Source organism: Brachyistius frenatus, unplaced genomic scaffold (genome assembly GCF_029030835.1).
Source record: "Brachyistius frenatus isolate BFR_SWC_R1_liver_20210118 unplaced genomic scaffold, ASM2903083v1 Contig_306, whole genome shotgun sequence".
Lineage (NCBI taxonomy): Eukaryota > Metazoa > Chordata > Actinopteri > Embiotocidae > Brachyistius > Brachyistius frenatus.
In genome coordinates this window covers 314064-330000 of record NW_027210905.1, presented here as the reverse complement: position 1 = coordinate 330000, position 15937 = coordinate 314064, and the positions used below count along the sequence as shown (strand labels likewise).

General features: G+C 45.7%; 2 protein-coding genes across 2 annotated transcripts in view; one reads left to right on the top strand and one right to left on the bottom strand.

Annotated features, from left to right (window-relative positions):
• The window catches only part of LOC138635397 (erythroferrone), an 8225-nt gene extending 3857 nt beyond the window's left edge, over positions 1-4368 (bottom strand). The window contains exons 1-3 of the mRNA XM_069722826.1: positions 3483-4368; positions 1866-1982; positions 972-1086 (exon numbers count right to left, since the gene is read on the bottom strand). Coding sequence (XP_069578927.1) covers positions 972-1086; positions 1866-1982; positions 3483-3677 — 427 coding nt within the window. The 5' untranslated portion in view covers positions 3678-4368. The remainder of the gene's footprint in view (positions 1-971; positions 1087-1865; positions 1983-3482) is intronic.
• A 2358-nt stretch (positions 4369-6726) lies between these two features.
• On the top strand, positions 6727-15520 carry LOC138635390 (mitofusin-1-like). The gene is given in 17 exon segments (XM_069722820.1): positions 6727-6841; positions 6969-7104; positions 8343-8505; positions 8652-8776; positions 8894-9002; positions 9176-9283; positions 9761-9914; positions 10633-10700; positions 10991-11112; positions 11182-11308; positions 11517-11621; positions 12455-12557; positions 13473-13735; positions 13789-13890; positions 14292-14488; positions 14977-15111; positions 15329-15520. Coding segments are annotated over 17 exon segments (2199 nt in total). The 3' UTR covers positions 15396-15520.
• Positions 15521-15937: the final 417 nt, after the last annotated feature.

Genomic DNA, 15937 nt, shown 5'->3' with positions numbered 1-15937 from the left:
GACGTAACTTGGAGTACGTATTCACGACGGCTGTAGCTTCGTCCTGCTCCGTGCACGTCACGGTCAGAACCTTTTGATTCTAACTTATTGAAGAATTTTAATGGGAATTCATACGTCAATGCATCTGCTGCATTCCTGTTAATATCCACATTTATAACAATATTATTTCATATATATAGTTTGTTTTGTCCGTCTTTGTAGGTTTTACAAAAAAAACGTCCCAGTTCAAACACATCTTAACACACACACACACACACACACACACACACACACACACACACACACACACACACACACACACACACACACACACACACACACAAGGCAATCTGACGGAAGAAAACGAGCACCACACATGAACACACACACACACACACACACACACACACACACACACACACACACACACACACACACACACACACACACACACACACACACACACACACACACACACACACACACACACACACACAGAAAGTAACAAAGACACACCATCAGTCAGCAGGAATGTCAGGAATCCTGCAGCCGAGCCAAGTCACATCCACGCTCCACAAAATTACCCCTATTAAGGACTCAGACAGCCTGCCTCCACACACACACACACACACGCACACACGCTCACACACGTGCACACACACGCACACACGCACACACACACACACACACACACACACTCATATTTATATAACCTACACACAGAAAACAGTGCGTGAAGGTGAGAATAAATTTATGCAGGAAAAATTAAACAGTCTGGACTCGGTTACTGATATTTGTAACCAACAGGTACCAAACATGTCGGCCGTTGTTGTCGTCATGACGTCCAGTGAAGATTTAATCACTTCTTCCCATCTTTAGTGGAAACAAACGTGACGGATGAATTGGTCTTCTCTGCGGTCAGGTGGTCCGGGAGGTCCGGGAGGTCCGGGACATGTTTGGGACGCTGAAAGTCGTGATCGATAAGTTCTCACCTTTCAGCTTCAGCTGCAGCTCCTGAATGAGCTCCTGTTGTTGGGGCAGGAGGGGGGCGGGCGGACCCGGAGGACCCTGCGGTCCCGGAGGGCCCGGAGGTCCTGGGAGACCGTGCTGGAGAGACAAAGAGAGGGGTTCAGGGTCCGGTAAGTGTTTCCTAATATCTCATCGATCCAATTAACAGACATTAAACTGGCGTTGATTTGGTTGATTTGGAAACTACTGGAACGCTTTACAGTCACATTTGTGTTTCAAGTTCAAGACCCGAAGGAGGCGCGTCAGGTCAGGAGCAACCAGGCGGGGTTTTCTTTGACATTCGTACGGGTTGTGCACCCGTGAATTCGTCCCCCCCGTCCCCGGAGTCAGACCGTCAATACCGAGTTCTGCTGGGACCTTCTGAGGCGTCTCGGAAAAACACTTGCTGAGAACAACCTGAACTGTGGCGCCATGGCAACTTCGGTTCTGCAACACGTCAACACGGCCGCTCACAGCGCGTTGAAAGCTTTGGAGTTTCTCGTCCTCGATAACAGAATCATCGCTTTGCCACCTCGTCTACTCACCGGAGTTTACCCTCCGCGACGTCTTTCTGTTCCCCAAAACTTTGACACAAACTTGAACGTTTAAAGCTCAAGTTTCAGATCCATTGTGAAAATACGAAATGTTCACGAACCAGAGGTCACAAAAACATGTCAAACTCATTATATCCGATTTTTAAATCTCGATGAGGTGTACTGCAGATGGAATAAATATGACAAAATAACAGAAACACGATAAACAGCAGCTCTAATATCTAAAACATGAGATGTTCAAATGAATCAACTGGACAACGTGATGACAACGTGATCTGCCTCTTTGTTGTTGTTGTTGTTGTTTCAGGTGGAGCTGTGTCTGACCTTGGAGGTTTTCCTGGTCCCTTTGATTCTCCGGTTGTCCCCCTTGTTGGAGTTTCTCCTGAAGATCAACCAGGAGCTGAGAGGAGACACTCTGGACAGATCGGAGGACGCCAGCTCCTGGAGGACGGAAACCACAGTGACGCAGGTTCGTATGTATACAAGTAAGTAGTTCAAAGATTATCTCAGTCATTTAAAATAAAGGAACGAAGGACGTGTGATGCATAGCAGGAGCTTCTGATGTCAAAACGGGGTTGAAAAATGAAGCCAACGCTTTGGTGCCAAAACTGCAGTTCCTCGAGCGGCCACTTGAGGCTCCAAAGCGATTCATTCCCCACAGACCTGACATTACAGCAGAAATAAACATGTTTACAGCCTGGTACAAAGGACGGTTTTCATTTCTACAGCTGATGACGACTGTACGGAGGACGAATTTTGAATGAGCTCACCCGATTAAATTATATTAAGGCCTGAAGTTATACATAATTAAGGGAGGGGCTGCTTTGAGTGACAGGTGGGTGCCGTCACAGTTTACAAGCTGCCCGCCAGGTTTCAGCCACCAGGCTTCATTCGGCCAGAGAGACCCAGAGCTGAGCTTTAAAATCTCTCTCCAGGAAACCTGTCAGTGATGTTACCGAGGCTGCGACCGGTTTTATATGTTCAGTCAATCTGTCAACAAACTTCATAGAAAGCAGGTGGATTGTTCAAACCCACAGGAAAGAAATTAATATACGTTTTAAATTCCAGTTTTTCCAGAGTTTGCAGACCTGTGAGGTTGAAAGTGACATTTGTTTGAAATGATACGCAAGATATATGGAATATTTTCATTTGACTGGAGTCTCAGGGTTTGACTCCAAAAAACAGTCAAAGATATAAATCAAAGGAGAAAAAAGTTCTCAAAAGACTGTAAACATCATATAGATTTAATAAAGAGCTGGAACAGGCTGATTGTGTCAGAGAACGTTAATCATTTCAGGGAGGAGTGCAACAGGTGGCGTTCACTTTAATATTCGGAGATCTTCGAGCTCACATGATAAATCCTAAAATAATATTGATTATAAAACCCAACTGCTGCAGTTCGAGATGGGAAAACAGTTTTATTCTCCAGTTTTTCATCAGTGATGGTGGAAAATTCCTTAAAAACAAATCCCAGTTTAATGAATGTATTCAACTAGAATACTTCATCACGTGTTTAATATGTCTCTGCAATATTTACACGATCCTCTTAAATGTTTTCAGGTCTGATAGTCTGAGAATATCTGTGTAAAAACTAACTGCAGTTAACAATCAGATGCATTATTAATGAATTGATTGTTTACAAAAGAAAATAATGACCAAAACATGATGCTGAAGGTCTTCAAATAAACCAAACCACCAAAATTTTTGATGATTTGTGAATTAAAAAAAGTTTTAGATCATTTTTTCCAAATTTTGTACTTGAAAAATATCAATTTTATCATTGAAATAATTGCTGATTATTTTTTCTCTTAAACAGTTAATCAACTAATCGGAGGTGTTACAGTTGCTGCGACCGTGATCATCAATAAACAGCTTGTGTTGCGAGTCGTATGATGATTTTATATCTTTTTCTAGGTAAAAGTGTAAAAAGCTGCTTCTCACCAGGAGCTCGGCGCTGATGGCCTCGTCCTCCTCCAGGATCTCCTGACTCTCCTCACTCTCTGCCTCATCGGCGCTCGCTGCCTCCACATCCACCACCATCATCATCATCATCATCATCATCATCAGTCCCAGGAGCAGCAGCAGCCCTCCTGCCCCACCCGGAGAGCTCCTTCCCGGGGATAACCGGGCCAGCATGCTGGGTGGGTGTGGTGGAGGTGGGAACCGGAGGACGAAGGCGTTCAGGTCTGTGTCTCTGTGGGGCGAAGACGTCCCATGATGCACATCTTGTAAAGTTCCTCTTGAGATCAGGTCGACTTGATTTGGATCTGTCCTGTTGAACTTTGACACTGGGAGTTTCTTCTTCTGTCTTCTGTCTTCTGTCTTCACATCGTTCAGTTAACTTTCCAAAGCTCAGCTGCTCTGCGCACAAACTGCCACTCGGAGCATTTTGCCAGATATAAATACAGTGTGGGAGGTTTCAGTCCGTCTTCGGGGAAACTTTCTCTCTCTGTGGGTGGTTTGGGTGCCTCCTCCTCCTCCCCCTCCTCCTCCTCTTTTTTCCAGCTCTTCCTCTCTCCTCGTGCAGCGCAGACTTGTTATTACTCCGCTGCTCGTGCTGCAGATGAGTGACGGCTTCTCTCCCGCAGGCCGTTTTTTTCTTCTCCTCCTCACTCTGAAGGACGTCTGGTTTTTATCTGCCTCCCTGCTCCTCCTCTTCCTCCTCTTCCTCCTCAGCCCCTCCTCTCTCCTCCCTATCTCTCTCTGGATCTGCTGCTGTCACTCCGTCTGTCCTCGGTCCTCTCCTGAATGTCTCCGCAGCGTCCGTCTGTCTCTCTCTTCGTTTTATCTGCTCTCCCATCGTTTGTCTTTCTTTACCTCCAGACTTTGTTTTTCCTCCCTCTGTCCCCCTCCTCCTCCTCCTCCTCCTCCATGTATTTTCTTCTTTCTTCTCCTCTTCAGGGTCCTAATGCTGCAGCCTCTACAACAACCTGACATATGGTCATACATGTATGTAGTCATCATCATCCACAACAACTAAATATCTGACATTCTGGAGTCCAAACCACAAGATTAATTAAAAAAAAAAGCTTGATTTAAAATCACACAATATCAGTACGACAAACAGTATTACAGAGAGATAGATATAAGTACGTTATTGATCCCAAACTGGGAAATGTATCTATTGTAGCAGCAAATTATCCAGGTGTTATACGGGAACAGTGAATAAATTCTCAGTAAATATAGTGTAAATATTAGTAAATACACAGTAAATATACAGTAATTACAAAGTAAATACACAGTAAATACACACGAAATATAAGTGAATACACAGTAAATATAAGTTTGATGTCTTAAAGAATCTTTGGACTGAACTTTGCTTTATTTTGAGACCACAAAGAACCCACATTTCCCAAACATCATAAACAGTTTTTTTTAAATGGACAGAGCAGCAGAGTAACACGGTGTCCTGCAGAGAGTGTTGCATTATGGGTTATTTGTAGACCTCTGAGTGTCGTCAGAGTCGGTCAGAACTTAACAGGGTTTGCGAGTCCAGTTTCACCTGCGGGAGTTTCTGAAGGATCCTGGAACCTGTTTACAATAAATTCACGAGCTTTAAGACTCCGAGAGACACCAGGATACACTAATGTGGAAAAACTTAAGAGATAAAGACCCTGTTAGGAAACGTCCCCTTTTTCTCCCACACACACGTGGGAATCTCAGGGGTTCAGGTTCAAATCTGTCTGACAGGGTGACCGTGAGCATCAGCGTCGTATTAGCGCCGTCTTCACGTCGACGGGTCTAATGTGACTGTTGAGCTGTGAGAATGTAACACACCCTCCTCCCCGTCAGATAAGGGGGGCGTGGTCTCCCGTCTGACAGGATGATGAAAGTCGGCGTGTGTGATGAAACTGCAGCGACCCGTTTCCTCTGAATCTGACTGAAGCTGATAGAGACACACGCCCATCGCCCAATTATTACATCACTCGTCTGTCGTCACGCCAGCGCCGACCTGTAAACAACCAACAATATTGTTAGTGATAGTGTGTACGTAAAAAAAACAACCCAAAAAAACGGCTGCAAGCCTCCGGGGTCTGAAAAAGTGAAGGCAACGCGGAAAATGCCTTTAAAGTGCAATACCACTGAGGGGCCACTAGGGGCTGGCTCAAAAAAACAACAACATTTGACTCCGATTGACTCCCATTTAAAAAGCATCAACTCGATACAAGTCAATAAAAAAAATTTCACCGTCGGAAAACATTCTCCGTTGGAGACTGCAGCAAAATGCAAAAATATATGAAACATGTTGGCGCTAATTAGCATATTTCGAAGTTACTGCTGTATCTAGTTCAGCAAGTGGTTTGCTCCGTGCAGGAGAAAAATAACACGAGTGAAGAGTTGTCGACCAGTGCAGGTGAAAGAAGGGACATTATCATAGTATTGATGACAATAAATATGATGTTAATGACAATAAAACCTCTAATATAGCACACACACACACACACACACACACACACACACACACACACACACACACACACACACACACACACACACACACACACACACACACACACACACACACACCTACCTGAGTGTGAGCAGGTGGTTTGGCCTGCAGGTGTGACAGGTGAAGCAGCTCTAAGTCCTGCTAAGAGGATCAGCCTGCGCACGCACACACACACACACACACACACACACACACACACACACACACACACACACACACACACACACACACACACACACACACACACACACACACACACACACACACACACACACACACAGAGTGTAAGCTGAGCTTTGCGTGCTGAGAATCAGTTCAGTCATTGTGTGTCTGATGTGTTGAACAGAGGCATGATGGGAGCTGGCGGCGACTCGACGGGGACCAACTCCCAAAACACGACTGACCTCTGAACCTGGGAGACACACCGAACACGGTAAATACCCGCTTCTGCTGAGGGTGTGTGTGTGTGTGTGTGTGTGTGTGTGTGTGTGTGTGTGTGTGTGTTTGAGTGTGTTTGAGTGTTTGTGTGTCTGTGTGTGTTTGTGTGTTGGAGACAGTCAGCAGTGTGTGAGTTTTCACCTGCACACCAACAGAGTGCTCATTTGTGTGTGTGTGTGTGTGTGTGTGTGTGTGTGTGTGTGTGTGTGTGTGTGTGTGTGTGTGTGTGTGTGTGTGTGTGTGTGTGTGTGTGTGTGTGTGTGTGTGTGTGTGTGTGTGTGTGTGTGTGTAGGTGTCATGGACGGCGAGGATCCGTCTCCTCTGCGGCGTTTCGTGATAGCGAAGCGATCGATCGGCTCCATCTTTGACCAGCTGCTGGACTTCGTGAAGGACGGATCGACATTTGTGGACGGTGAGACACACACACACACACACACACACACACGCACACAGCTCGTTTCTCGAGGATGTGTAGGTGCATGTTGTTTGTGGGTCAACTGTTGTTTATTTGTTGTTTTGTTTGTTTACCGTGATGTCAGAGGCGTGGCGCAGCGATGACCTGGGTCAGGTGTGCGTGGAGGAGCAGAGCCTGGAGATGCAGAGCTGCGCCACCAAACTGTCCACCATCAGGGACGTTCTGCTGCGGAGACACATGAAGGTGGCGTTTTTCGGCAGGTGAGGACCGAACCTGCAGATAGAAGAGAATTAAAGAGGTTGAAATCAGTTTCCTAAAATTTAAATAACAAAAGCAAAAAGCATTATTCTGAACTTAAACTGGTGCGTTTTGTGAAGCGGGAATTCATTTGAACTCAAAGTTTCTCTGTTTGAAGCTGCACCGTCAGATACATGATAAAAAAAAAAGCATCGCATCCTCACAGAGAGAACAAGTTCACGATCAAATAATTTATCAGGTTTCGTGTGATATGAGTCTTCGGAGTCTGCAGGAGGGAGGACGTGTCACAAAACGTAGGTTACCCAAATCACAGCCGCTGTGGTCCAACCGACGTACTCACACGTAGTATTTTGAGTACATAAGTCGCCATCAGTGTTGTTTGTTTTGCGTTGAAACGGCGCGAAAGCACGTTCATTTCTGGGCAGAATAATTAAAGCCGGCTGACGCGTTCAAATGTTTTTCCGTTATTTCCAGCGAGTGAAGAACAACTATTTCTGTCAGATTTCACGTACTACAAAAGTACAAACGGAAGTACCCAAATTCAGACGCAGCTCCGGCTTCTTGCCAGCCACGTAATTGTCAATACGCCTGTTTTGTTCTCCGTACACGTTTGTTCTCGGCTCTGATTCCAGCAGCAGCAGGTCGGTGACGATAAAACCGGCAAACAGAAGTCTTTTCTGCTGACTCGTCCTGCTGAGAACGAACCAGATAAAACTTATCAGTGACGGACAAACTGCGGTCGAAAACCATCTCCAAGAGTTTCAACTGCCAAGAGTGACACCGCCTGATCGAGATGTTATAAAAAAATCTGAGACACTCCTCTGAATTTCTGATGAAACCGATGTTCCCACAATGATGCAATGAGCCGGATGATGTAAGAACTGATCAGGAAGCGAGTTTCCCTGTAAAATGAGCGGTGACAAGTACTTTCACTTTGACCATCAGTTTTTTGGAGGCCATATATTTAGATTTTATATGTCTGATATCTGATTAAATGTTGTTGCTCGTGAGAGCTGGTCAGCGTTTCCATAGCAACGCAATGTGAAAACGGCAAAACTGTCGTCAGTTCTACATTTCCATATTTAAGTAAGTTTGGATACATTTTACGCCGCCAAAGGTTTTATTTTTGAAGTTGTTGTTTTCTTTAACCTGTTTCTTTAACCGCTCGTCTATTAAGGATATTTACGAGCAGCTTCACCGTGTGCGAACTGTAAATATCGGACGTCGTCTCTCCGATCAGGACGAGTAACGGGAAGAGCACCGTGATCAACGCCATGCTGAGAGACCGCGTGTTACCCAGCGGCATCGGTCACACCACCAACTGCTTCCTGAGCGTCGAGGGCACCGACGGAGTCGAGGCCTTCCTCACCATCGAGGGCTCCAACGAGCGCCGCAGCGTCACCGTACGACGTAAAAAAAGGAACAGTCCCGACATTTCGCCGCTCCGAAAGAGAGCCCGAGGGGAAATGTCCGAACCGTTGCCCACCGTTTCACGATTCTTTGTGCGCGTTTGGGGCGAAGCGGCCGCTAACTCCAGCTTCCTCCCCAGACGGTGAACCAGCTGGCTCACGCCCTCCACATGGATCCCACGCTGGACTCCGGCAGCCTGGTCCGAGTGTTCTGGCCCAAAGGCGGCTGCGCTCTGCTGAGAGACGACCTGGTGCTCATGGACAGGTGACACACCCATGAACATCTTGTTTCGGGGACTGAATTGAAACATCGTCCCCGCTGGAGGACTCTGGATAATCAGGTAATCATTTTTTGCATGTGACCTTTGACCTTTGACCCCAGCCCCGGCACCGACGTCACTCTGGAGCTGGACAGCTGGATCGATAAGTTCTGTTTGGACGCAGACGTCTTCGTTCTGGTGGGAAACGCCGAGTCAACGCTGATGAACACGGTGTGTGTCATCGTGTGTGTGTGTGTGTGTGTGTGTGTGTGTGTGTGTGTGTGTGTGTGTGTGTGTGTGTGTGTGTGTGTGTGTGTGTGTGTGTGTGTGTGTGTGTGTGTGTGTGTGTGTGTGTGTGTGTCTGTTACATCTGTTTTAATACAATAGTTTCATTCTGGCTGCAGGAAAAACTTTTCTTCCACAAAGTCAGCGAGAGAATCTCCAAACCAAACATCTTCATCCTCCACAACAGATGGGACGCCTCAGTGACTGAACCAGAGTTCATTGAAGAGGTGTGTGTGTGTGTGTGTGTGTGTGTGTGTGTGTGTGTGTGTGTGTGTGTGTGTGTGTGTGTGTGTGTGTGTGTGTGTGTGTGTGCGTGTGCGTGTGCGTGTGTGTTTAGGTTTAACACACTCTGATTGAAACTCTGACTCAACTCAAATTTAAATTTAGACTCTCAGTAAACCTTCTCTCTGCTGCTGTAGATCAAAGTCATCTGTTCAACCAAACTCTGCTTTCTTGCAGCTGCTTCACAATAAAAGCGTCAGTCGGCTATCAGGGTTTTATTCTGAAGCGGTTTCAGGAAGTGACGTTCGTATTAACGGAGTTAAAATCTGATGTTGTCGAAGAGCAACGTGAGATGCTGCAGAAACAAAAACACAACGAAGAACAGAAGAACCGAGAAAAAAAAAAGCTTTTAATCAGTTAAACTAAAAACATAAATGCTGATTAACGTGACAGACCCCCCCGCTCCCCTTTTTGCTGTCCAGGTGAGGAAGCAGCACCTGGATCGCTGTGTGAGTTTCCTGGCGGAGGAGCTCAAGGTGGTCCGGCTGGACGAGGCCGCGGGGAGGATCTTCTTCGTCTCGGCCAAAGAGGTTCTGAGCTCCCGGATGCAGCGAGCGCAGGGCATGCCCGAGACAGGTGAGACAGGTGAGACAGGTGAGACAGGTGAGGGACAGACGCAGGAGCCTCGTCTCCTTCGGAGAAACAAATCCAAAAACTTTTGTTGGAAGGTAGAAAAGACAAAAAAGGTGCTGATGTCGATCAAGCGACGTAACGAGGAGTGTTTACTCACCGAGGTCGTAGCGTCTTCCTGCTTATTTACGACAGATTCAGGTGTTTTCTGTTCATTTTTCTTTTATTATTTGCGCCAACAAAAAAAAATGAGTGGAAATGCAGACGTTGTTGTATGAATAAAAGCAAAATAATAACAAGGAGGCTCATGAATCATGTGACCTTCCCATTCATGCATAAAACTAGCAGAATTTCCATGATTTCCATCACGTCTTCTGTTTTATCATCTGAATGATGATTTGAATTCTGAAGAAAAATCGTTTGATTAATCAGATTAATTCATCAATAACGGATGATTATTTTTTTGTCGATGCATCAGAACTGTCTCGGCAGGTACTGTGTGCTGGTTTACATGTTCATACATGTTCATACATGTTCATACATGAACTGTCAGTGTTCAGGACAGTTCAAGGCTCTGAATATATTTTTTGTTGCGCAAGATTCATGTTATTTTTCAGCTTTCAAGGTTTAACTTTCTTAAGAATGACTTTTCTCATCAGCTGTGTGAGCAGGTTCGTGCAGCTCTCTGTTCTGTCTTGACCGAACGTCCCGTTTATTCCTGCAGGTGGCGCTATGGCTGAAGGTTTCCATGAGCGACTGAGGGAGTTCCAGAGGTTCGAGAGGACGTTCGAGGTACAAAGAGTCATAAAGCAGCAATGGTGTTTTTTCAGTTCCTTCATAGGTGTAGTTTCCTGAACGATGCCCCGCCCCCTTTTTTTTTTTTGTTAAAGTAAGGAAATAAAATGGTCTCTGGAAAGTTACCGCATTAAACTGTTTATACAAACTCAACACTTCCTGTATGTTTAAAATTATAAAAGCCCTCCAGCATTTCATGAGACAGGAAACCCCCTAATTTCTTAACGAAGCTTTTATTGTGAAACATTCAGCTGAGATGTGACTTTTGATGACCTTTGACCCCGCAGGAGTTCATCTCTCAGTCCGCGGTGAAGACGAAGTTCGAGCAGCACACGGTGAGAGCGTGGCAGATCACCGAGGCCATCAAAGCCGTGATGGACGCCATCAACATCGCCTCTGCCGACAGGAAGTGAGTGCAACAGACTCCCTCGCCTCTCTAGGGCAGGCTGTGCCCGGTTTGACCTTTGACCTTTGACAGGATCTGCTGCCTGGAGGAGCGGGAGGAGCAGAGGGACCGGCTGGACTTCGTTCGAGGACAGATTAACCGTTTGACCGACAACGTCAAAGAGAGGATCAAGACTCTGGCGGATGATGTCGCTGCCAAGGTAAAGAAATCCTGCTGAGGAAGATTTACTGGGCCGAGCTGGCAGACTCGGACACGTGGAGAGTTTTCAGGTGACTCACCTGGTTCAGTCAGCCGGTTCAGTATTCAGAGCTCTGCTGTGTATGTTTTAATATCGAGGTGTCTGTGTTAGTGATTCTCCCACTGACTGTTTGTTGTGAAGACGAGCAGGTTTTTTTTGTCGTCGTCAGGTTGCCGTGGCGCTGTCGGATCAGATCCGTTCTCTTCCCATTCTGGTCGAGGAGTTCAGAGCCGACTTCAACCCGACGCAAGAAACTCTGCAGCTCTACAAGACTGTGAGTTCTGAGCTGCACCTGAACGCACCTGACTGAGAACACATGCACACACACACGCACACACACACACACACACACACACACACACACACACACACACACACACACACACACTATTATATTTTCTCGTCTCTGTGTTAAACTTTGACAAAAACAAATCCCTCCATCAGCCGCAGATTTTTCCACACGAGGAACCTCCTCTCTCTTTTTTTTCTTTTCGGGAGATCTGGAAACTTTTTTCACGTTTTTATAACATCACGTCTCGATTTCTGTGTTTCTGTGAGGCTCATCTGGCCTGCAGCTGCTTCTCCTGTACCGGTGGTTGAATTTTACAAAGCTCTCCCTGGTGTCTTATCTGTTAATCATTAGCACAATGTCAATAGTTCCTTTTTTTTTTTTTTAATATCACAGTTATTATCAGTACCTTAATTTAGTTTTCAGTCATTTGTGTGGATACATTTCATGTTAAGTTTGACTCAACAGCCTGAGTACGACCTGCAGACAGAACTCAGGGCAAAGCGGTGAACTGCACCGCCTCCTAAATGTTTGTTTTTATGAACAGCAGACCGAGTTTATTATGAAAACTGACAACAATTCTGTCGATAAAATTAAACGAGATTTTATTAGTTGGAATGAATACATCAGCTCTCATCATCTAGTTAGACTACCGGCACTCGACAAAGATCGACAAGCAGCTGTTTCTCTGATCTTTTTGTTTGATTAATGTCTCTTAAACCTCTGAAAGAAAAGCCGCAGCTCCTCGGAGAAAACACTCGAAAGCGACGAAGACGAGTATCAGCTGTTGTTGTTGTTGTCGTTGCTTCCCTGTTCAGAAGCTGCTGCAGCACGTGGAGGAGAGGCTGATCGGCTGTTTGGCTCATCGCTGCTCCGTCAGCGTCCTCCGCGACATCAAAGACACCCAGAAACTCATGATCGGTAACGACGCCTCACCTCATTCTTCCCCCTCGCTTTTCCATCATCAATAACTCGGGACGTCTTACGAGGGGCGATTAAAAAACGAATGAGTGTTACAAGTTACAATTCTTGATCAACATCATCACACGTTTTTGTGACCGCTGGTACGTGAACGTTTGTGACCTAAAACTTGAGCGGAGAAACATCAAATTTTGTGACAAACTTTTACGGCGAAATAGAATCGCAGGGAACCAAATTTTGCGAGTCAGTTTTCATGTTGGAGAACCAAAAGTGCCGTCGTGTCACGGTTCAGGTTGTTTTTGCAGCGAATGTTTAGTCTCAGAACGTCACAGCAGAACTCGGTGTTGACGGTCTGACCCTGGGGGAACGAATTCATGGGTGCACAACCGTACGAATGTCCTGACCTGACGCACCAGGGGTCTCCAGCCAGTAGCTATCGGGTAGCTTTGCGAGCTACCGGTCGAGTACGTGTGTGTTAGGTATGAATTTATTATTATTCACATAAAAGAAGCTTATTAAGCTGGTTTGGTGGAGCTCTACTATGTTAATAAATGTTGCAACCTCCGTTTTATTTTGTCAAAGTATCTCAGAGGGAAAAAAAGTTTGGGGGAACCTACTTTTCAAGGATCTCTGTTGCCGATTTTTTGAGTTTGACCCAAACTTTGATGTTTCTCTGCTCAAGTTTCAGGTTCACGGTGAAATCACGAACGTACCGGCGGTCACAAAAACATGTGTAACTCAGGTGATGATGTTGATCAAGAGACGTAACTTGGAACACTTACTCGTGAAGGTTATAGCTTCCTCCTGCTCCGTGTTCATTAATGTGCTGCGCTCCGTTCATGTGCAACAAAAACTTCCAGATCGCCCTCCTTGTAGCGATGCGACGTGACACGTCCTCCGGTTGTGTTTCCTCAGACAGCGTCCGTCCTCTGCTGTCTCCGTCCGTCCAGGAGCAGTTCTCTGCTCCCTCCACCTCCTTCGAGTTGACCTACGACCTCGGCCTCGACGCCCTCTGCGAGGATTTCCGGGAGAACATCGAGTTCCAGTTTTCTCTGGGTTGGACCGCCCTCGTCACCCGCTTCATCGGAGCCGCCAACGCCAAACGAGCGCTGAGCGGCTCCGACCCCCGACTGCAGGCGAGCTCGCCGACGCGTCACGTTCATGAGCCGTAGCTGAGTGTTTGTTTTTTAAAAAGAGCGTCCTGACTGTCGAAACGTTTCTCTCTGAGCAGGAGGGCTCCACCATTAAGGATGAGATGGTGGTTTCCGTAGCAACACGTCTGGTCTCCGTCACCTCCCGGGCCTCCATGACGGTGCTGGTGATTGGTGGATTGGTACGTCCCCGCGGGGCCGAAGATTACTTTCATCAATGATCTGATAAAAATTTCAGGTTTTTTTGTTTTGTTTTAGTGTTTGGGAAACATTTTCAATACTTTATAGAAAGTCCAAATATATAAAGAGAAAAACAGGGAATTTGATACATTGGAGAAACTGAACAGGAGAGTATAAACGTTTCTTGTTGTAAATAATTAATTAATAATACTAAAATAATCCTGACTCAATGTCCACTTTACGTAATTGAGCTATAAGAAGCATCTCATTTTGTTGAGTTGGTTCTTGAGTTAAAATGAATAAATCAACTTTCAATCGGTGAACGAATTCATTTTAGGACCTGATTTCGGCACTAACGTCCTCGATGTCTCAGCTGCGTCTCAGGTGTGTGCTGTCGCTGCAGGTGTGGCGTTCGGTGGGCTGGCGTCTCATCGCTCTCTCCGTCTCGCTCTACGGTCTCCTCTACCTGTACGAGAAGCTCACCTGGACCGACGCCAGCAGGGAGCGCACTCTGAAGCGGCAGTTTGTGGACCACGCCTCCTTCCGCCTGCGAGCCATCATCCCCATCAACAGCTCCGCCTGCAGCCAGCAGGTGTCCAAGTAAGGCCCCGCCCCCCACCTGGACCTCACGGCCCCCCGAGGGAACACCTGAAGGCTGCTGGAAGCTTTTATCTGCTGTGTCTGTTTGTTTGTTTGTGTTTGTGTCTGTTTGATTGCTGCTGTTAGTTTTTTTATTTTTTTTTATGGCTTTTTATTGTTTTTATTTACATTTGTTTGTGTTGATATGTGTTTGTTTGTGTGTGTTTATTTGTGTCTGTTTGTTTGCTCGTGTTATTTTTATAGGTCTTTGATTGTTTGTATTTACATTTGTTTGTGTTTAGGTCTGTTTGCTTGTCTTGATGTTTGTTTGTGACTTTTTGTGTTTCTTTTCGTCTGTTTGTTTTTATGTTTGTGTCTTATTTTTGTGTTTGTTTATGTGTTTATTTGTGTCTTGTTTTTGATCGTTTTTACATCCTTCATTGTTTGTATTTATGTTTGCTTGAGGTGTTTTTGTTTTTTTTAAATTTACACTTGTGTTTACGTTTCAGGGAGCTGTCGTCGACCTTCAGCCGTCTCACTCAGAGAGTCGACCTGAGCGACGCCGAGTTGGAGGGAAACATCCGACAGCTGAGCTTCAGGATCCAGCGGCTGGAGAACATCCAGAGGAGGTCGAAGGCCTTCAGGTCAGAGCTCAGACCCTCACTTAGGGCTGCTTGATTTATACTTCCCCAACTCCCAGCCGGGTGGATGTTTTCAATTTGTAAGAGAAAAAGGAGTTTTAAATACATGTGAATCATTTCTTCTTTTTCTGCACTCGTGCATTCTTCGTATATGCTGTCAACAAACCCGCAATACTGAACCTCAGATGTTTATTGCCTCAGTGTATTCTGTTTGTTTCAGAAACAGAGCAACGGAGCTGGAGACTCAGCTGGAGGCCTTTTCTGCTCAGTACCTGCAGAGCGACTAAAGAGTGAAGAACTGTGATGAGAGGCGCCCCCTGCTGCTGCATTCAGGCCTGTTCAGGTCATCGGCAGCTCTGATCCAGCACAAAAAAAACAAAACAAAACATTTCAACTGCCATCCGGTCAAAATACAACTTCATCAACTTCCTCTCATATCATCAGAGAACACAGGAAACTGATGCAGCCGGAAGCATTTTAGTTATTCATAATTATTTGGTGTGACTGTGATTAAACAGGCAAATATCTATCATTATCACAGTGTGATTAATCACATTTGTTGTTTGTGTTATTTTGTCAACACACTTTTGGAACTGAATCACGTGACAAATACGAGGCAGGAAGTTCAGTACGAACCTCATCTGAGTGAGTGCCGAACTTTAGTTAAAACAGAAGAGGATCCGATAATTAATATTTTTATGTTCGGATGTGCTGATGATTGAAACTGTTGATGTGGAAATGTTTTTTTTGTAGTTTTACCATGCCAGGTGGATCAGACGTCTTCTTTACTCCATGTGGACACAGGAGTCTCCAACCTTTGACAAAATGA